Genomic DNA, 22345 nt, shown 5'->3' with positions numbered 1-22345 from the left:
CCACCCGAACCTTCAGGGCATAATGGTCGGACCATGGCACTCTGTCAACAGAGGATACGACCAAATTAACCTCAGACCCGAAGACCAAATCCAGCGTGTGACCGGCTTCATGAGTGGGGCCAGATTTCAATAAGGAGAGGCCCAGTGTCGCCATGGATGACACTAGGTCCGCAGCCGCTGTGCATGAGGCGGTGTCGACATGGACGTTGAAGTCACCCAGGACAATAAGCCTGGGAAACCTCAACGCCCAGTCCGCCACCACCTCCAGCAGCCGCAGTAGGCTGTCCCCCGGTGCGCTAGGCGGCCGGTACACCAGTAGGACAGCCAACCTCTCCAAGGCCAACCACTCCAGGCCGACACACTCCATGCCGGTGATCTCCGGGACGGGGACTGCCCTGAAGGGAACGGAATTCCGGACGAACATTGCCACACCGCCCCCCCGGCCCCGTGTTCGCGACTGGTGGAGACACGCGAAACCTGGTGGCGTGGTCTCGCCCAAGGCGACGGTCTCACCCTCACGCATCCAGGTCTCGGTGACACAAGCCAGGTCCACTTGCAGTTCCTCGAGAAAATCCCGAAAAACCGTGGTCTTATTATTTATGGACCTGGCATTGATTAACACCAGGGACGAAGCAGGGTATCCCTGAACCATGCCATCCTCGTTCTTAGGGATAGGTCGGAGGTCAGAAAGTGAACGAGCATATCCATATCTCGTTCGCTGTCTATTATACGGCCACCGCCTACCGCTATATTTACCCCGTCCCATCAACACTGGGATCCCCAGCCCCGAACTAGGTGCCCCCATTTCTCCCCAGTCCCCCTCTATCTCCTAACTTAGCCCAACTAAAATCTCCACAATGAGTAGGCTCAGATCTACTAATAACTAACTAATTCTACTATGGCAGGTCGAGCTATTTAGTTACCCTACCCTACACAAATATAACAGTCGACTACTCACTATATTAATAATAATAATAATAAACTACTCACTATATTAATAACAACCCACTACAGCTAACTGTCAGCAAATCTCACAGCAATTACTTATTGAGTTGTAGGTAAACAATCAATTATCCAATGGGAGGGGGAAAAAGGAGCACAGTATTTGAGATATTAAGGAGGGCACTAATTCACAGGTACGGCACATCCACTGCACGGTCAATGGCGATTGGGTTACGGCGGTTGTCTGGAGGGCCATAAAGTGCCCCACGGGCAGATGGTATCCCCACAGGCACGGTCTGTCCGGCTCTCTCACTGCCATCTCAGACGTCTCAGTCGGCTCTCTCACTGCCGTCTCAGGCCACGTGTCTCTCAACCCAAGTTGCTCTACCTCCCAATCTGCCCACTGCGTCCAAGAGTGAAAGGGAAGAAGGGGGTCGCTGCCACCAACCCCAACGTCGGCTCTGCGATGATGTTTCAAAGCACTCCGTCTCCTTTCCAAGCTGCCCAACACTTGGATCTCAGCTACAGATCTACCGGGCTCCACGTTCGTCCGCTGCAACTTCCACCTGGTCCCAGCTCGTACTTGGAAGCAGGGGGAGGGATCCCTGCCCTTCTTCAGCCAGGTCCTCGTTCTTAATTGAAAGTAGGGGGGAAGTCCCTGCCGCCGGCCCCAGCTCCGTTTCTGCTGGAGCGCTCCGGGCCGCTCCGTCTCGGCTGCACCCCCACTCGTACTTGGGGGAGGGGGAGGGGCAACTGCCACTGACCCCAACCCCGTTTCCACCAAGTCCACTCCGAGCCGCTCCGCCTCGGCTGCGCCCCCGCTCGCACTCGGGGGAGGGGGAGGAATCACTGCCACCGATCCCAACCCTCGCTGGAACACCCCGAGCCGCTCCGTCTCCACTCTGGGCCGCCCTGTCCCCGCGCCGAGCCGCCTCGCCTCCCTCGTCAGCCCCGGCTCAGCAAACGCATCCACGGGGGGCCAGCACGCTGGAAAGACCCAGGAGGGACCGGCACCATACGGCAGGAAAGGCCAGGGTCCAGAGGGAACCGGCGCGACGGGAAAATCCAAGGCCCCAGCCGGCGGACTGAGGAGGCGGGCAACGAAGGGGCCAAAAGAAGTCAGGCTGCACATACCGACGCCTCGTATCGTCCTCAGAAAAGAAACCCTGAAACAATGTAGTAGCCATGTTTAAATATTTGAAGGAATGTTATGTTGACAATGGAGGAAGCTTGTTTTCTGCTACTCCAGAGACTAGGAGGAGTAATGGATTCAAGGTACAGGAAAAGACATTCCACATTCCAAGTCTTAGGAAGAACTTCCTGACAGTAAGGGCTGTTTGACGGTGGAATACACTGCCTCAGAGGGTTGTAGAGTCACCTTCTTTGGAGGTTTTTAAACAGATGCTGGATGGCCATCTGTCAAGCGTGCTTTGACTGTGTATTCCTGGATGGCAGGGGGTTGGACTTTATGATTCTATCATTCTATTAGTAAATATCAATAGAGCAATTCCAAGTCACAGAAATGGAGTCCATCAAAATCTTAACAAAAATATGCCAACAAATATGGAAAACAAAACCATGACCCACAGACTGGAAATGATCAGTTTATATTCCAATTCCAATCAAAGGAGACATCAAAAACTGCAGCGACTATCAGACCATTGCATCTATTTCTTATGCAGAAGAAGAGAAGTGTTTGGATTTATACCTTTGAGACTCAAGGCGACTTACAAACTCTTTACCTTCCTCTCACCACAATAGATACCTTGTGAGGTCGGTGGGGCTAAGAGAGTTTCGAATAATTTTGACTAGCCTAAGATCACCCAGCAGGAATGTAGGAGTGGGGAAACAAATCTGGTTGGCCAGATAAGAGTCCTCCACTCATGTGAAGGAGTGTGGAATAGATTCAGTTCTCCAGTAAGTGAAGTGATGCTCAAAATCTTACAACAAAGCCTGTTTCCATGTATGGAATGCGAAAGGCCAGGTGTTCAAGGTGGAAGAGGTACTAAAGTTCATATTACAATGTATTGTCGAATGCTTTCACGGCCAGATTCAACTGGTTCTGGTGGGTTTTCCAGCTGAGTGGCCGTGGTCTGGTGGATCCACTAACCTGGATAGCTTTAAAAGGGGCTTGGACAGATTTATGGAGGAGAAGTCGATCTATGGCTACCAATCTTGATCCTCCTTGATCTCAGATTGCAAATGCCTTAGCAGACCAGGTGCTCGGGAGCAGCAGCAGCCGCAGAAGGCCATTGCTTTCACATCCTGCATGTGAGTGTAACCTCAGCTTGTGGGTTCTGTGGGGCAGTACTTGGAATGAGTTGCAACAACAATCTTTAAACAAACAAAATGGTTTACTTTTTTTACAATTTACACTTTTAAAACATCAACATTTAACGTTACTGTGGAGAAATGGCTCCTTCCCCCCCCCTTCCGTTTCCTTTTTCTTTCATCCTCTCCTTCTCCAACCAGGTACCAGAGATTTGGAGGACTTAGAAATCCCAGAGAAACATCAGGAAATGCTAGGGGGAAATGATATCTTGACCCAGCCTGACCTGGTCAAAGGAGGGTGGGGTCTGGGATCTGATAAATTGAGGGGAAGAGAGGGGCGAGGTCTCTTGGCTCAGGGCTCTCTGGAGGGGAGCAGAGCTCTTGCCTGAACTGGGAAGGCGGCATCCATTTTCTGGACCATGTGCTCAGCCAGGTAATGCGAGCTCTTTGCCAATGGCAACATTTTAAGCTTTAAGGACCTACCCTGCTTTCTACCATCTTTAGCCAGGGTATGTATTAGTGATAGGAAAAGAGGATTTGCGTTTCTATCTCCTTTTATTTTGTAACCCCTTTGCTAAATCTGGTGTGTGCTAAAACATATGGTAATCATTTTTCCTTTTTAATAAATACTTTTTTGGAAACCTTAGCTGTGGAGGAAAGTTCTCTGTACCCACTTATGCCCCTACTGTCTTGGACTTAACGCCATGTAACCAGGAGGTAGAGGAAGGGCTGAGCAGCTTTTCCTCCCAGGGATCTCCAGCTCTACTCCTGTGGAACCCAGGAGAGGGGAACCAAGGGGAAACTGAGGCAGGGGCCTCGTGCAGTGGGAAAGGAAGCTGGGAAATCCTGATCTTCCCCAGCAGGCAGTCCTCAACTGATCAGGTGGTGGCAGCATACCCAAAGAGAAAATTAGCCCTCCCCAGGAAAAGTCAGTAACTCCTGGGGGTGTGCAGAGTGTGAAATAGGGCCTGCCAGCCAAAAGCAAGCCCGTTTCGCCACAGTTACAATTCAAGGTCCTGTTCAGGTTGCATTTCAAGTCCTTCTATTTACAGTCTACTGATATTGCCAAGTCCAAATTCTTCTTGCAAGTTGGCTGGCTCCTGAAGACTCCAAGGGCTTGATGAACAGGTTGCAACATGATGAAGATTTCCAGGAGAACTCTCACCCATTACAACCACAAAAGAAACCCTGAAACAATAAACTCCAACATTTACAACACAGCAAAACAACAACTACCTTCCCAGTAGTTCCCAACAATATTGAAATTACCTTAACAAGGTGTTAAGGGCTTATAGAAATCAAGGTCCGAGTCTGGTAGCCTTGCTTCTTCTGCAAAAGAGCTCTTGCAGCCTCTCTGCTGCTCCGAGTCTCCACCCCCTTACTGGGTCAACCCATTCTGGGCCAACCCATTCTGGGCATGGGGGTTACATGAGCTCCCAAAGGCACCTGGTGGGCCACTGCGAGTAGCAGAGTGCTGGACTAGATGGACTCTGGTCTGATCCAGCTGGCTAGTTCTTATGTTCTTATGTTCACTGCCACACAGCCCGGAAAACCCACCAAAACCAATTCATATTACAAATTTATATTGGTTACTGGAGCATATGAAAGAGTTTCAGAAGAAAATCAGCTTGTATTTTATAGATCACAGCAAAGGTTTGGACTGAGTGGATCACAAAAAGCTGTGATTGGTTTTAATTGAACTAAGTGTGTTGTAGAATCTGATCGTTTTGATGTGCAACCTACACTCTGAACAAGAGGTTAATCTTAGGGCAAAATATGGAGAACCAGATTGTTTTTAAATTGGTTCAAACTCTTAATCCACCTTTTAGTTTTCTGGTGCTGCCACAGTTTCTGTCGATTTCCGTGTGCCCTCCTGTGCTCTCCAGAAAACTCTGCTAGTTGGTGTGTCAGACAGCCTTGCTCATTCCCCTTTTACAAATGAAAAGCCTGGAGGCAGAGAGGCTGACCAGGTGGCTGGCTGTAGCAGGCTAGCAAGGGAGTTAGTGGCTGAGGCAACAGGATTTGAACCCAAGGTTTCCTGGCGGTGGGCAGGTGCAAGCTGTCGCCTTCTTTCTGTTGGCCTCAGCAGGCTTTGTGCTTGACATTCACAGGTTTGCTCAGGAAATTGTCACCGAAGGCTACGTCGCCAAAGATGGACATGCTCACTGCATCTCCCCTTTGCTCTACCAGACGGGGATGATTAGCATGGAGATTTCCAGTGATAGTGGGCAAACATTTCCCCGTTCAAGTGTGTGGTTCTCAGGTGACTTATTCTTTTCTATTCCTTTTCTAATGCACATTCCTCTGCAGAACCAGGACGTATAATGCCAAGTGGGGTCGATCACCACTTTGGGGTCAGGAAGGAATTTTCTTCCAGGCTAGGTTGGCTCAGGGATTCTGGAGGTTTTTCCCCCTTCCTCTGGGCATACAGCAGGGGCCGGTGAGAGGTGGCTGTTAATTTTCTGCATCATGCAGAGGGTTGGACTAGATGGCCCTTTTGGGACCCTTTCATCCCTGTGTTTCTAAGTACCCATCTTATTCTCTTGGCCACTGCATTTCCTTCCTGAAGTGGCGAAATAGGAATTATCCTCATGACAGTGAAAGAAGGAAAATAAAAATGGATGTCAATAATAGTGAATAGAAAATGCTACTAGAAGACGGCCAGACAGCCACACAACACCCCAGTGATTCCGGCTGTGAAAGCCTTCCACAATACATTGATGCCAATAATAATTTGGGGCTGCCTTGCTGGTACGGCCTCTGGGTTTCCTTTCCTGGGTTGAGGGGGGACACAGTCCCATCTGAGCTCTCCCCCATCACTAGAGTGAGGTGTAGGAGATCAGCTGTTGAAGAGGTCTGGGCTCCCTACAGGCTCCTTTGCATGCTGTTCAACCAATGAGTAGGAAATTGTGATATCAGTTTTGTTTGATAATCCAGATCACCACAGCAAAGTTGCAGCTTCGGAAAAAAGTACCTTGGTGAATGAAAGTCAGTGGCAGTACTATGGCACTCCTGGGACTGGGGGAAATTTGACTGTAACATGGAACAACCAGACACTCCGAGCCAGCCATGTCAACATAGAACTCTGGGCATACCGGGAAACAGGTAATTCTGGAACACAGCTGTGTGTGCACCCAGAAAACTGTACCTAACAAAGAACATTCGCATGCTTTTGAAGCTGTAAGTCGTTTTTTTTAAAAGGTGGAAACCAGACAGAAGTAAATAAGGATGTCAACGTGCTTCTGTTGGGTGCTACTGTTTAATTTATGCATGAAAAGTCAGAAGTTCAAGCCATAGCAGTGAGGTATTCAAGGTTGTGGGCTGCACCAAGTGATTCTGTAGAGCATTCTCCAAGCTGGGTGAACAGCAGTGAAAGAGTCAAGGAGGTTCAGTGCCCATCAGTCTGAGGCACAAATTGTTAACTGTACGAATACTGGCAGTGATTGACTAGAAAGAAACTGTAAACAGCCATATTGGTCCCGTGACAATGATTACTTAGGAAAGGGATGTTGGAATTGTCACACAAGGACACCTCAATTCAGCAGCAGCAAAAAGGCAAATCCCATGCTAAGGATTGTTAGAGAAAGGACAAAAATAAAACGACCAGTATTGCAGCGCCCTTCTGTGATCAGGGGAAAGGCAGGCATGCACTCTTCTTCCTTCACATGACCTTACTGCCAGCCCCATCCTGAGACTGATGATGGCATCAGGGGAGTCACACCAGTGAAACAGCAGCATTGATGGGTGGAGTCCAAAGGGCCTTCCTTGGGGCTGCAGAGGGCTGCGATCCAGCACTAGTAGGAGCACAGAGGCCACACTGGAGTCCCTCACCCATGAATCTTCCACAGCAGGGGGGACAAGGAGAGATTCAAGCTGCCCACATCATTGAACCCACCCTGGGAGGCAAGCCATGGGGCCTTTCCACCAAGGCAGGCAGGCAGGCAGGCAGGCAGGCAGGCAGGCAGGCACCCCAAGCCCCAGAGCTCTGTGCACCCTCCAGGCAGTGCCCCACTCTGCCTGCTCATACAGCAGGCCATGGGCCAACAGACCTGCTTTGTGGCACGGCTCAAGGGAGCATTCTGCCGCTTGGTGCCTTCCAAAAGGTCTGCAAGACCCAGCAAAGAGAGCCTGTCCGCTTGCCATGACTTTACCCTGCCACCCTTTGCTGTTGCCACCATCTGCCAGGAGCTGATTTAGTCCTTTTTGCCCCACCGGCTTCCAAATGGCATGCTAGGGTGAGTCCTTAGCCCTGTGTGCAGTGATGTTGCCCTGGGCGCCCCCCCCCCCCCCGGTACACCCCTGCTTGGCCCTCACAATGGGTCTGCAAACTGCACAGCCATAGCAGGGAGGACGAAGAGGCTACCATGGGCAAGGGAGGAATGCTGGTATCGAACTGGCTGCTTAAGCCTGGGCCACCACCATCCCATGCTGGCCTTGACTATTCCAGTGTTAGAAGACGGCAGCTTTTTTGGGTCAAGAAACAGCTTGGTGATGCTCAAGTGGGAGGGTGTTCCCCCCTCCCCCCAGTGCATAGGACTTGGGGCAGGCGGTGGGGGTGGGGGGCAGAGGAGGGCAAGAGACAGCAAAGCAGAATTGGCTGGAGGGGAAGGGTGTCTCTAGAAGCAGCAGAGACTGGAGTAGCAGTGGAGAAAGGGCTGAGTGAGCTCTGGTTTTCTTTTTGGAGGGCTTTTTCTCAAAGCCACATCTTTTTAACAGGGGTTTTTAACAAGGGTTTTCTTTTTTCTCTTTCTCCTGACCGTGTGCTTGCCCCAGGCATCTGAGAGGTGGGGCTTGCTGAGAGGTGGAGCTTCCTATTAGCTGTGTTGCTCGGTCTCTGGAAGCAGCCTAATGGCGCACACAGGTGTTTTACTAAATAAGAACATATCTTGAGGGATAGTAGAAGGTATAGAAAGCTTAAGGGGGATTGATCCAAAATCAATTTGGATATCTAAACAGAATTAGATATGAAGGCAGGAAGCCAGCAGGGGGGTGGGGGCTTTCCAGTGTTTTGCACTGTGTCATATTTATTACTATTTGCCACTAGGACAGAAGTTGTGGGTGTGCCCTCGCTGCAATGAGCTCCTGGGACTCAGGGAATGTGTGCGTTCTCTTGAAGCCAAGGTGGCAGACCCGGAGAAACTGAGAGAGGCAGAGAAGGTGACAAACATGGCTTTCAGGGACCTAACAGCCGGGTCCCACTCCCAAGGTGACATCTCTTCAGATGTAATGGAGACGGGAGTGCCAGGTGGTGGAAGATACTCCCTTAGATGGGACCCCTTCCTCAGCTGGTGATCAGCTATCCTCAGTTTATGTGGGAATAATTGAAATCACCCATTACCACTACATTTTTGCTTTTGTTGGCCTCTCTAATTTCTTTTTCCAACTCAGAATCGTCTTGTTCACTTTGGTCAGGGGGACGATAATATATTCCTAATGTTAAACTATGCTTCACCCCTGGTATTGATAACCACAGTGCTTCTGTGGGGAAATCAGATCCCCCTGCATTGTCTATTTTATGTGAGACTACGCTCTCTTTGACGTAGAAGGTAACCCAACCCCCAATACACCCTGTCCTATCCTTCCTGTAGAGCCTGTAACCTGGGATAACAGCATCCCACTGGTTCTCCTCATTCCACCATGTCTCTGTGATGCCCACTATATCAATGTCCTCCTTCAAAACTCTGTACTCCAGCTCCCCCATTTTAGGTGGAAGGCTTCTACTATTAGCATAGAGACACCTGTATACTCTGTCTCTGACCCTGACCTGGGATTTATGTGCTTTGCTCTCTAGCCTTTTGTAGACACCATCACTTATCACATTGCTATGCTCCTCGCTTGTATGTGGTTGATTGAAAAAAACTTCCCTCTCTGTCTGTGTCATTTAATGTGTCTTGTGGATACTTACACTTTGCTTCAGTTCTATTTTTAGACTTCTGGTTAGATCTGCAACCCTAACCAGACACGTACCTGCCAGAGGGACAGGTGGTGTCACATGTCTCTGGATGCAGGCCTTCCAGTCACATGAAGGGGGTGCATAATTGCCTCCCACACAGTAGCAGCAACTGTGGCCACCAGCAGGCCCATGGTGGACCTGAAGCTGGCAAGTGCAGCTCGGGCACGGAGAGAGCCACCAGGCGCCAGCTGGGTCCTTGCACCCGGCCTCTCATGCGGTGCGGCACCTGGCGGCTCCCTCTGTGTTAGCGCTTGCCAGCAGCAGCAACCTCTCTGGGTGGGGGAGCGGGAGGAAAATCAGGTCTTGCCCCCGGGCACCATTTTCTGCCAGTATGCGTCTGACCCTAACCCTGTCGTATTGTTTGTTAAAAGTCCCATCCATTGATTGCATTGACTCACTGTGTATAATCCACCTTGAGTTCAAGAGAAAAAGGAGGGTTATAAATAATGAAAATGCACTGCTTTTGAGCTTCTCGGGTTGGAAGGTACAGAATCTATGTGGCTTCAGAAATGCTAAACTGGATAGACGACCCCTGGCTCATCCAGCAAGGACATTCTTACATTTTATTGCAATTAGCAGTTCTCCAACTGAAGTTCTCCATGCAGACCTTCTGTGGCCTAAGCTATTTTTTTCTTCCATTAACAGGAGAGCCTTACTCTGCGACCTGGACTGCTCAGTGGAAATATCTCTACACTCTGAAAAAAAACTTTCCTAACAGTGGCACATTCACCTTCCTGCCTGCTGCGTCTGCCCTCTACAGTGCCTGGGAACTGGGGGCACTGAGAATCACTTCCAGTGGCTCTTTAGAGGGGCAGAGGTGAGTCAGAGGGCTCTGTGGTGCCTTCCCTCACTGCCACTGCAGCCAACAGATGGCATCCCAAAAGAGCTCATAAAAGACCCAAGTGGAGCAGTCCCGCTGGTCATTCCCGCCTCTAATGCACAAAAACGCTACTTCCCCCTGACCCGCCCCTGCCATGAGCTCTCAGTGCCCCCAGTCTGAAGTGAATCCAGCTGCTTAAACAGGGAGCCATTCACTGCCCGAGGGTTCGTGGTTAAGAAACGTATGGACCAATCTAATCTTGCCCATCTTCCCTGCGGTCACAGGTATGTCTACTTAAGGGGGTGCCCTGGGCAAGCCCTGCCCAGCACTGAGCTGTGTGTTCTGCCCCCAAACTCCCCATAGAGCTGAAGGGACCAAATCACTCCAGTCTTGGCCCAGTCTGTTTCCAGGCTCAATTCAAGGTTCTTGTCTCGACCTCTAAAGCAGTGGTTCTCAACCTTCCTAATGCCGCGACCCTTTAATACAGCTCCTCATGTTGTGGTGACCCCCAACCATAAAACTGGTATCTATAAAATATAAAAAGACTGTTTTCCAATGGTCTTAGGCGACCCCTGTGAAAGGGTCGTTCGACTCCAAAAGGGGTTGCGACCCCCAGGTTGAGAACCACTGCTCTAAAGCCTTCTGTGGTTTGGAGCCAGCATACCTGAAGGACTCTATGAATCTGCCAGACCTTTGCAGACTTCTCCAGAGGCTCTGCTGCAGGTACCCCATCTCCAGAGGCTAGGTGTGTGGCAACGCAGGAAGAGGCCTTGCTGGTCATGGCACCAAAGCTCTGGAGCTCTCTCCCCAGTGCGAGTCGTGTGTCCTCTTCTGTTGGCATCTTCTGCCAGTGAATGAAGGGATGTTGCGGGGGGGGGGGGCGGTCCTAGCATTTCCTTCTTCCTACCCAATGTTTTAATTTCTTTCTCACTTTTTGGGTTTTTAATGCATTTTAGGAATGGTTTTAGTAGTTTTAAAGATTATTGTTTTTATTTTTAAAGATCAGAAAGTCGGGGATAATTTTTTACATATGAAGAAATAATCTCTGTCTCTGTTCTGACCCCTCCCTCCCTCAGCAATGTGGCCGCCATCTGGAGCCCAGAGCATGCCTTGGCTTGGCACCTTGAAGAGGCATTCAGGGAAGACCCAGCTGCGTGGGCAACGGCCAAGTGTCATGCCTGGGATGCCGCAGAGGAGAGCCTGCCCAGTTTCCTGGCAGAGATTCCCGATTGCCCTTGCACTTTGGCACAAGCAAGGGCAGACACGGGGCGATTTCATGTAGGTTGCTCCCTCCCTTTTGGGTCCACCTTGCGTCACTGGGGCCCAGACTCCACACAACGGTGCAGTTCTGTGAGGGAAATGCCAGAGTGTGAATTTGCAGCTATTTGTTGGGAGAGAGATCCAGGTCCGAGGGCTGCGGTGTTGCTGGGGCTGGGGGGTACCTCTTCTCATATCAAAAACAGTCCACAGTGCTTCTTTTCATCCTGGGCAGACCTAAAAGAAGGGCATGATCCTGGAACGTGCCTTTTTCCCAGGCAGGAGAGCCAGATAATTTTATTTATATTTCTCCCAGAGCAACTTGCATGGTTTTCCTGTCCTCCATTTTATACTCACAATCATCTTGTGAGGTAGGCTAGGCTGGGAGCACATGACTGTCCCAAGGCCCCCAGATGAGCTTCCAGGGCCGGGTTGTGATTTGAACCCAGACATTTCAGGGCTAGTCCGGCGCTGCAAATGCCCCGCCCCGCCACTCCATGCCCTCCGTCACTCCATGCAGGGCAGCCTTGTTAATATTCCTTTCTCCTACTGCACTGAGTATAAATACAAAAAGATATAACTACTTGCTCTTTAATGAAAAAAGTATTGGATTATAGTTGCTACTGATGATCATCACACTTTTCTCTATAAGGTCTTATTTTGATAATCTACTGACCTTCGTAACAGTTAATGATCAGTTCATTTTTTTCTGTTTACGCAAATAACCTATCAACGATTTCCAATTATTAAAAAAAATAGGTGAACCCTTTTCTTCAAGTAAGCCACATCCAAAGGGGGTGGGTGGGGGCCAAAGGGGCTCAAGGGAGTAGCCTGGCCTGACAGCAGCGCGTTTGCCCTCCCGGCACTTCCCCATCGCCACAAAACCTGGAGGTCCAGGCTACAGCGAGGCAGCGCCGGCATCCCACTCACAGGCCAGCATGGGAGAGCAGGCTGGGGCATCCCCAGGGCCACAGAGCTGATACTTGTTGGCTCCCAGTCAGGGTTGAGGACTGGGAGCGTGGCACCCCAGCCCTTGGACTTAGGCCACCTTTTGCCCGTATGCCCTAAGGGACTTTTTGGTGGTGGTGGTGGTGGGCATAGCCCTATTCTGGCTGGCTGCTGTGTCATTTGTCTCTCTTTCACACACACAACCTCAGCCCCCCCCCCCTCACACACACGCACGCACGGAAAGGTGTCCTTGGAGAGACATTGGGGGGGCTTGGTATTGTGACCTTCCTCCCAGTCCAGTAGTTCTGGCCCCTGCGCTTGGCTGCCTGGGAGTCTTGCTCAGTGGGAACTGGGAGCATATTAGGATGGCAGAATCCTTTGCTCACACCCTCCAGGGAGCCCACAGTTCTCGCATGGCTTTTGGCAAACTGATGCCAGGAAACCATGTAGCTTCAAGGCCTAACAGTGTACGGCGGAGGATGGTCAGGTGGTTAATTTATCCATTCAGCCCTTCTGGGATCCTGCTTGGACAACTGTGGTGTTGAAACAGGACCTTAAAGGGAAAGGCTACCTGGCTGAGCTTGGCTGCCCTCCCCGCCCCCCAGTCCATCTTCTTCCTCCGCCATGCAGGTCCAGAGAGCAGCTTCCCCTTAAGCCCAGCACTCAGAGCCTGAGAGGCCCCAGCCTACGCCAGACCTGCCAGCAAGCCCCCTCGGCGGAGCTCAGTGCGGCCCATTCGTCTGTTTCTCAAGCAGCCGGCTGGCCGCAGAGGCAGTGTGCTGATCCGCAAGAGCAGAACTCCCGGGAAGACGTTCCCATCAGAACCACCTTGCGTCAGGCAGGGAAACGGGGAGCTGCAGAGCAAAAGGCCCCAACCAAACACTCAGAGGAGAGATGAGCGTGACTGGTGTGATGGGGGGGAGGGGGGCTTGCTGCCGTTGACCAGCAATACCTCTCTCCTTTTCAGACGGATTATGGCTGTGATGTGGAAAAGGGGAGCGTGTGCACTTATCACCCGGGCGCGGTGCACTGCGTGAGGGGCATTCAGGCCAGGTAAGGCGTTGGGCTTGACTGCTCGTGCTTGGAACCCGTGAGTCTCTCTGAGAAGAAGACCTGCATGTGCTGAAGCTTGTCCAACGCAGCAGATCAGCTGGTAATTCCTTCCCATTCTCTTTCTCCCCCCAACCAGCCCAAGCTATGCTGCTGGGCAGCAGTGCTGCTACGATGCCACTGGAGTGCAGGTCCTCACTGGAGACTCCCACGGGGGAAGCACACCTGATCGTGGGCATGACTGGGGGTCTCCTCCATATAAAAAGCCCCCCCGCATCCCCGGCTTTTCCCATTGGATCTATGATGTCCTCAGCTTCTACTACTGTTGCTTGTGGTCGGACAACTGCTCTTTCTACTTCAAACACCGTCCCTCCAGTGGCTGCAAGCAATACCACCCCCCTAGAGCAGGTAGGTAGGCTCCCGCCTCTGGTGACGTTCCAGAACGCAGAAGAAAGGGATGCTACATAAGACCATAAGGAAGAGCCTGCTGGATCAGACCAGAGTCCATCTAGTCCAGCACTCTGCTTCTCGCAGTGGCCCACCAGGTGCCTTTGGGAGCTCACCTGCAGGAGGTGAAAGCAATGGCCTTCTGCCACTGCTGCTGCTCCCCCCGAGCACCTGGTCTGCTAAGGCATTTGCCATCTCAGATCAAGGAGGATCAAGCCATAGCCATAGATTGACTTCTCCTCCATAAATCTGTCCAAGCCCCTTTTAAAGCTATCCTTTTTAAAGCTTCAAACTCTTTGTCAGCAGCAGAATGGTCTGTAGACTCCCATCTTAGGCAACGTGTATCTGGCTGTGCAGATTTTAGCATGGGAAGATTAATTAATGCATTAAAGACGCTTCCAATGTGTACTGAGACCCAGTCAATAGCTTACAATAGAAAATGACTTTAGTCCCACCACTGAAAACAAGGTAAGGCATCTGCTTTCTTTGTCAAGCCTTCATATGCTTGCCGTTGTATTCTGTGCTTGCCTTTAACAGCTTCTGCTTTTGGAGATCCTCACTTCATCACATTTGATGGTGCAATTTTCACATTTAATGGCCTTGGTGAATACACAGTGTTAGAGTCTGACCTGACTTCTCTGCGAGTGCAAGGGAGGACCCGCCAAGCATCGCTGAACGGTGAGGTTGCAGCACCTGCCTCCATTGCATTCGGCTTTCTGTAGGGTGTGGCAGTAGGAAGTACCTAGGAGGCCCTTATCAATATTAGGAAGTTACCTCTAAAGTCCAAAGTTAAGATTTAGGACCTAGGAGTGGTTAGAGCAGGGGTCTGCAACCTGCGGCTCTCCAGATGTTCATGGACTACAAATCCCACCAGCCCCTGCCAGCCAATTGGCCATGCTGGCAGGGGCTGATGGGATTTGTAGTCCAAGAACATCTGGAGAGCTGCAGGTTGCAGACCCCTGGGTTAGAGTATGATTCTCACTGCTCCTGAGAACTTTTATTGGCATCTTCACCAGTTTTGGGGATGAATTACCAACTTTTGGGAACAAATTATAGTGAAATGGAGAAACATGACCTTTCTCTGCTTCCTTTGTGTCTGTCTGCTACTGGCTTGCGGTGCTTGCGTCTTCAGCCCAGCGAGCTACGAAGTTCCTCTACGACTTCAGGGCAAGCTTGGCATGGGGCGGGGGTCGGTGGCAGAGGCCCCCAAGCAACAACCAGCTGAGACCCCCAAGCAACGACCAACCAAGGGTTTTTGAGCATCTGGATGGACCCAATTGGCGACAAAGGTCTCCAGACGGCAGTGTTTGAAATGGCAGCAGCAACAGCTGTGACGGCAACCCACTGGCAATGAGAGTGCCAAGGTGGGTTGTTTTCATCTGAGGTCAGAGGCTTCCAGATGGCAGTGGGGACTGGTGGTAGGGCCCCCCACAAAATGCTCAACAAACTCCCTCTTAGTAGCTGAGGCTGGGCAGGCCCCAGTAAGAACATGGTGGCGGCAGCAGTAGCGGTGGCAGCCCTTAGGCGGAGTGAGGACCGTTGGGCTGGTGATGAGAGAGCTAGTGACTGTCCAGCTGGTCGTAGAAGACAGAGGGCTGAGATTAGGCAGAGTGTGGATACAGGGGGACCGCCTTATTGCCATGGGCAGGGCAGTGGGTTCATCAGCCCAGCAGACATTCCTTATGGAGCAGTGACGTTTATTTTTCAAACGCTGAGGTCCACCTGGGGCAGAGTCTGGTGGGTGATGTGGATAACTAATGCTGCTGACTGTGAGAGGGTTGGCAAGGACAGTTATTAAAGGTCCTGTTCTCCTTTCTGGTGCCTCCTGAAGTCTGGGGTCACCTAAATTGACTGATTTATTTAGTTCCCGGGTGGTTCCTGGGGAGGTTAGTGCTAAGATAGGTTAGTTAGATGGTATTGTTTTTCCTCCCATTATGATGTTTAATATTTTAGGTAGTGAGTTGTTGTATTGCCAAAGTTTTCTGTAGAGTTAATGTTAGGTATAGATTGGTTATGAGTTAGGCTTAGTTTAATGACTTGATGTTGTATTTTAGGTTAGTCACTAGGTTAGGTTTCATTGTACTAACGCTGTTGTAAATTGTTTAGAGGGTTTAGTCTTGGGTCAGTATGTTTTTGTAGTTCTGGGAACAGAAGGGGGATGTTGCCACCTGTTGTTACTGTGATGGTATTGTTCTGTAGATCTAGCAGCATCACACATGCATGTTAAAAGGGTCTTTGATCTCTGAATGGGGAAACCAAAAGGCCATGGAAATTTACCCAGGACAGGAAGATGCCCAAATAAGGCACTTCAAAGGCTTTGGGTAACCGCATGGCAAGTTAGTCTTGGAGTCTAAAAGGACAAAGACTTCTATCATGGGCTAAGCTAAGAGGAGCACCTCTTGGTGGGAGGTCTCAACAGAACCATAAGAATGTATACAGCTGAGCAATCTCTGTAACTGCATTTATGTTTTATTTCTTTTATTTCTGTTTTTCAATAAATCTTTGAGAACTCAGTTGGCCTGGAGTCATTGGAAGGGAAAGAACCCTGTCCTGGGTAAATTTCCATGGCCATTTAGTTTCCCCATTCAGAGATCAAAGACCCTTTTAACATGCATGTGTGATGCTGCTAGATCTACAGCACAATTCCATCACAGTTACTTATGTTGCTTATTTGTGATGCTGTGATTATTGATGCTTTGATGCTATGATTATTTGTGATGCTATACTACAGGGTGTGCTTGAGGGAACGGTTGGGTGTGGCCTCATCCCACTTGGACCTTAACAGCTGCATACCAGAGAAGTCAACAAAACTGACAGCAATTGTGCAGACATTTATTTGTTATGCTTTGAAGTTTTTTTTTTAATTGAGAATGTTTTGGCGATGAATAGCATAAAGATAGCATAAAGATAGTTATTTTGCAATCAGCGTAGCCATTTCCAAACATTACACAGCTGTAGCCTGAATGTCTGGAGACATGACTGGGTGGTTCTTGGGCCACCCAGTCCCCTGTGCAGAAAACCGCTGGTTGGGCAGCTGTGGCAGCGGGTGAGGTGAGTGGGGAGCCCTGAGGCAGAGCCAGGAGGCCACATGGAACTTGGCCGTGAAGCAGAAACTGAGTCCCTGATATTTCAGGGCTTTCTAAGTAACACAGAGAATGGCGTGTGCAGAATTATCACTCACTTGCTGGCATGGGAGCCACCCACTGTATGTCTCTGGAAGTAGTCAGCAGAAGGGCTGTTGTGTTTGGGTGTGCTTTCAGGTGCAAAAATGCAGATTTCACAGGTGTGTATTAGACAGCGTTTGTGACATCCGTGGTGACAGCTGTCACTGAAGCACAACCAGTGCATATGGCACTTGGCAGCTGAACAATGGGACAGTTTCTTTTTCTGAAGAGCTCCCAGGCTAACATTTGAATTGGTAGAGTGTGGGATGGGGGAGAATGATAGGGCAGTCGGGGCAGCAGGCCTTTGGCCAACTACCCATTATCTGTAACATCAGATTTCAAAAGAAATAGCTTCACAAAAATGAGAGGAATAGTTAAAAGAAGGCTTAAAGGAAAACACACAAGAGTCAGATCCCAACAGGATGCTTGGAAGCTATTTGGAAGCTATTTAAAACCACACTATGGCCCCTTCCGCACACGCAGAACAATGCACATTCAATCCACTTCCAATGCACTTTGCAGCTGTCCAGAATAGCAAAATCCACTTGCAAACAATTGTGACAGTGGATTGAAAGTGTGTTATTCTGCATGTGCGGAAGGGGCCTAAGTGGAGCCCAGGTAAAATGCGTTCTCTAGCTGAGGAAAGCTACGGCCAAGCGAAAATAATGCTTCTACAGTTAACAACACAAGTTAGGGATACTATAAAATATTAAGAGGCTTCTTTTAAAACTAGAAAGTCTGTCCAAATGAATGGAACAGAAGGTAAAAGAAATGCTAGTCAATAATTAGCCATGCAGGGATTGGGGGGGGGGGGAAGGAAGTGTGGCCAAGTAACATTCGTGACTGCAATCGACATTAAAACAAAAGAATCACAGATAGTGCAATTCTTGAAAAACCTGGGTTGGGGGTGGGTGGGAAGCGCAGAGTGGACTCAGGAGCAGGATCCATGTGAATTTCTCCCCCCGCACGGGTTTTATACAGAGATTAGCCCGCATTTATTGGCCCTGTGGGAGGGGCCTGAATCCTGCCCCTTCAGCAGTCTTACACGGGGGATAACGTAACCTATGATATTCAGACGGGCTTTGCTAACGTGATTTGGAAAAGGTTGATTCTCTATCCCATATGATATTGGAATGCCCTCTCTATAACTTTGCATCACAGTTTATGGATTGCCCCTATTTTAACTAAATCACCTTTTACTGCAGTAAAGATAACATAGTCCCCTATTTGTTTGTGGATGGAGACCCAAGGATTATATTGGCCAAGTATCTCTCCACCATATTTTCCTTAAAGAAAGGCTGCTGTAGATCATTAGATCAAAGGAACTTGGAAGAAAGGAAAGAAAAAGAGAGATGAGATTTTAGGCCTCCTGGGAACATTAAAACCAATAAGTCTCCACGTCCTGCTAGCACACCCCCAAGAGACGTGAGACACTTGATCTACGAACCTGGAAATGTAGCCCATCACTAAATTCAGCTGCTGTACCAGAAAACTGGAGAGTAACAAATGTGACACTGGGTTTTTTTAAAGAGGTTCCAGAGGGAAACCAGGAGATTACACGGCAATTAGCCTAACGTCTGTGCCTGTCAAATTAGTAGAAACGGTGAACAAATAGGGAATTATGAGGCACTCAGAGGAGCAAAGCCTGTTGAGGGAAAAACAGCCTGACTTTTGCAAAATGCAGTCCTGCCTCACCAACCTTTTGGAGTTCTTTGGGAAACTGAACAAATGTGTAGATAGGAATGACCTGGTAGACATTATACACTTGGACTTTCAAAAGGCTTCTGACAAACTATCTCAGCAAGACTCCAAAGCAGACAGCTGTTGTGGGATAAAAGGACGGGCTCTCCTAAGCAGGGGCGGAGCGAGGGGAAACTGAGCCCAGGATATGCGCATGCCCTGTGTTCCTGCTGCAGCAGCACCCACCCCCACCCTGCGCCGGAACACCCAAGGAACACTTCCACCATGCCCCTGCACCGGGGCATGCCCAGGGCATTGCGCACCCCCACCCTGTGGCCACTACACCACTGCTCTTAAGGATTAAAAATCAGTGAAGTGACAGAAACCATTGAGAAAAGTATGAGCTACAGTGGTCTTTGTGAATGTCTTGTAGGGATACAGTTCAAAGTGACCGGCTTCTCTGCTGTTGCTGTGCAGGAGAACAACTCAGATGTGGTTGAGATGCGGATTCCTGACCATTCCAGCCAGCTGGAGGTGCTGTTGAACCACAAGGCTCTCAACTTCTCCGAGCAAACATGGATGGACCCAAAAGGTAAAGCAGGCGAAAGGCGGCAGCCGCAAATAGATCAGCAAAAGCTGCAGAAGCAAAACGGCAGCAACACAGAGCGAGTAAAGAAGCTTAAGCCTAGCAGGACTACCTGTGGGGCCAGAGGAAAGAGTCTGGGGCTCGGGTGCAGAAGGGGCCACCTCAAAGCCCTCTTGGACCACTAGGCAAGCTGTCTGAGTGGTCTTGGGTAAAAATCACCCCATGGTGAAAATCAACCAGATATCATCTAGAAGAAGAGTTGGTTTTTAATACTCTGTTTTCCTCTACCTTTAAGCACCCCAAAGCAAATCACAATCGCCTTTCCTTCCCCTCCCCACACCTAGGGAGGTAGATGGGGCTGAGGGAGTTTCAAGAGAACTCTGGCTGGCCCCCAGTCACCCAGCAGGCTTCATGTGGAGGAGAGGGGAATTGAACCCAGTTCTCCAGATTAGAGTCTGCCGTTCTTAACCACTACACCACATTGGCTCTCAGTATGCACATGTTACTAGTATGCAAATATGAGGACAGTAACATCCAGTGACTGGAGGAGCTCAGTTGTAGTTCTGGGATATCTCCATTCGGCCTGGCTGCTTTCGACTGATCCTCAGCAGCCGCAGCCCAATGACAGCCAGTTCGGTATATCAGTTAAAGCTTCAGAAATGGAGGCGCTGGTAGTGGCCCTTCGTTCGGCACAGGCTTGCTTGCTTGCTTGCTTGCTTGCTTGCTTGCTTGCTTGCTTGCTTGCTTGCTTGCTTGCTTGCTTGCTTGCTTGCTTGCTTGCTTGCTTGCTTGCTTGCTTGTTTGTTTGTTTGTTTGTTTGTTTGTTTGTTTGTTTGTTTATCTGATTTAATATACCACCCTATCCCCGAAGCTTATAGAGCTTAGCTAGAATTCTTGCCGGAAGTTGTGATTGGACAGCCGGATAGGTTATCTAAAGCAAAGAAACCTCCCAACTGGTTATTATGTAAAACAATTTTTAAAATTTAACTTTGACTATTGAGGAGCGTTACAAAAATCAGTCATAGTTTTAAATTAAGTGTGGCCAACAGCACCTATTTGCATTTTGGAAGAGAAAATGGAAAACTCTTCAATGTCCATTATCGTTGGAACAGCTTGGAGGGGGAATTGTAATAGTGATATGTTTTATTGCATGCCCCATAATTCTGCCCCGCATGATTCTGCTCTCTGTCACAGGTCTCTTCCTCTATGCTGTCCCTGGGATGAGTGCTACAGTGATGTTCTCCTCTGGAGTAGGAGTAGAAGTGAAAGGAAGTGGACAGCTGCTGAGCATGACCCTTTTGCTGCCAGAGAGGTTCCTGAATCATACGCAGGGCCTCTTTGGAGTCATGAATGACAACCCGCAGGATGATTTCACCCTTCGCAATGGAACAGTCCTTCCCAGCAGCAGCCCCCCTGAGCAGCTGTTGGCCTTTGGAGCAGATTGTGAGTGAGAACCAGGCCTGCTAACGTCTTCTTGCTCCCACACAGCAACAGGTGTCTGAGGAGAAGTGCAAAGAGACCAGCACGGAGGTTTGGAGTGACTTCCTGATTCAACAAGGGGCCACCACTCTATTTCCCCCAAACATGCAGCCTTGCAGGGAAGCAGGAAATCTTTGTTCTGAGGAGATGCACATCCAGGAAGGTGACTGTCACCGGCTTCAGCCCCATACCTGTGTCAGTTCTGTCTCTCACATGCCCTCTTCTTCCATGCCACAAAGTGGGTCTGCCTATGAATTCCCAGAATTTCTGAACCCTGAAACAAAGCAAGACGCGGTGACTGCAGTGCCTTAGCTCAGTAGTTGTGTCATTCTCACCAAAAGCAGAAGAGGCCTCCCTGTGGCCCCTGCACAGCCCACCCCCTTACCTTCCTCTAAAAATCCCTCTCTGCGCACACTCAGCTGTCTAGGAAGGCGGAAGGTTGCATTAGTTTCCGCTGACTCAGACAGCAGAGGCTTCAGCTGGCAAAAGGACATTTTACTCCTACCCTGTTTCCCCGAAAATAAGACATTCTCTGAGAATAAGACGTAGTAGAGGTTTTGCTGAAGTGCTAAATATAAAGCATCCCCTGAAAGTAAGACGTAACAAAGTTTTTGTTTGGAAGCACGCCCGTCGACCAGAGCATGCAGCTGTGGAGCGGAAAAATAAGGCATCCCCTGAAAATAAGACGTGGCACATCTTTGGGACACTGTCTTATTTTCGGGGAAACACGGAATGATGTTCCTGCTCTGGCATCTTTCGGGCTGCTCTTCTCTCAGGGGCAGGTGGACCCATCCTGGCTGGCTGGTTGGTTGGTTGGTTGGTTGATTTCTGCTACATCTTCATTTGGAAGTGCTCAATAAATGTTTTGTGATGTGTTGTTCTTATGGAATTTTGAAGGTCATTATTTCTTGTATATTTACAAGAATATTCTGACAATGGCAGGAGAAAGGCAGGGCTACGTATATCTTAAATAAAGTTCTGAGAGTCATATTTGTGGTCCTCAGGGAGCAATCTCTGCACACTTATGCCTCTGTGAATACAAGCAGGGGTACAAACAGGAAATGGTGCCTTTGGAGCTCTCTGGTGCTCCCCCACACCACGCCCACCGCTCTCCTTTGGAGTCACCAGTCCTCTTTTCTTTTTTTTGCAGGGGCTGTTAGCAACACAACGTCACTTTTTACATATGACACACCATACTTGTTGCACAACTTCTTCTATGGCCCAAAGCACAATGCCTCCTTTGTGCCGGTGTTTTCTCCCCCCGAGGACCCAACAGACCCCCTGGGAAAGGAGGCGGCCTTGCTCTGCCAGTCGGACCCTTTCTGCAGGTTTGACGTCCTGTCGACCAGAGACCTTCGTGTGGGAAACAGCACTAAACGGTCGCATCAGAACTACAAGCGCCTGAAGGAGGATCTGCAGCCCGGTGAGTGGAGCCCCCGACTGACTGCGGAGTCACAGAAGGTTTCCAGGAGGGGCGGGGAGTGTTCGAGGAGAAAGTCTTCCGACAGAGGTACTGAGCAGAGGAAACAGAACAGAGAAAATCTCTTTGGTGGCTGCGATCAGTTGGCCCTTGAGAAACCTGGCAAGACAATCTCAAGAGAAGGAGCCCTTTTCCCAGGCCCAGGAGATCCTCACTGGGAAGAGGACCCCAATGGTTAGTGCTGGCTAGGCCACTCACCAAGGCGCTAGAGCAGGGGTCGGCAACCTTTACCAACCAAGGAGCCATTTAGGCCCGTTTTCCTGGGCCC

The 22345-nt window shown here is 49.8% G+C and overlaps 1 protein-coding gene across 2 annotated transcripts in view; it reads left to right on the top strand.

The window, feature by feature from the left end:
• SUSD2 (sushi domain containing 2) overlaps positions 1-22345 on the top strand; it is a 43201-nt gene that overhangs the window by 15617 nt on the left and 5239 nt on the right. The window contains exons 1-11 of one of the 2 annotated variants that reach the window (XM_048510410.1): positions 3584-3646; positions 5325-5476; positions 6151-6318; positions 9812-9983; positions 11063-11264; positions 13159-13244; positions 13381-13649; positions 14226-14366; positions 18966-19124; positions 20313-20561; positions 21748-22020. In XM_048510410.1, the coding sequence (XP_048366367.1) occupies positions 3633-3646; positions 5325-5476; positions 6151-6318; positions 9812-9983; positions 11063-11264; positions 13159-13244; positions 13381-13649; positions 14226-14366; positions 18966-19124; positions 20313-20561; positions 21748-22020 (1885 nt within the window). In that variant the 5' untranslated portion in view covers positions 3584-3632. Of the gene's footprint in view, positions 1-3583; positions 3647-5324; positions 5477-6150; positions 6319-9811; positions 9984-11062; positions 11265-13158; positions 13245-13380; positions 13650-14225; positions 14367-18965; positions 19125-20312; positions 20562-21747; positions 22021-22345 lie in introns of those variants that run through there. The other variant, XM_048510409.1, reaches the window with a different exon arrangement.

The sequence above is a fragment of the Sphaerodactylus townsendi genome, linkage group LG11 (assembly GCF_021028975.2).
Source record: "Sphaerodactylus townsendi isolate TG3544 linkage group LG11, MPM_Stown_v2.3, whole genome shotgun sequence".
NCBI classification, from domain to species: domain Eukaryota; kingdom Metazoa; phylum Chordata; class Lepidosauria; order Squamata; family Sphaerodactylidae; genus Sphaerodactylus; species Sphaerodactylus townsendi.
The sequence above is the reverse complement of the archived record's forward strand: the minus strand, read 5'-3'. Positions and strand labels throughout refer to the sequence as shown.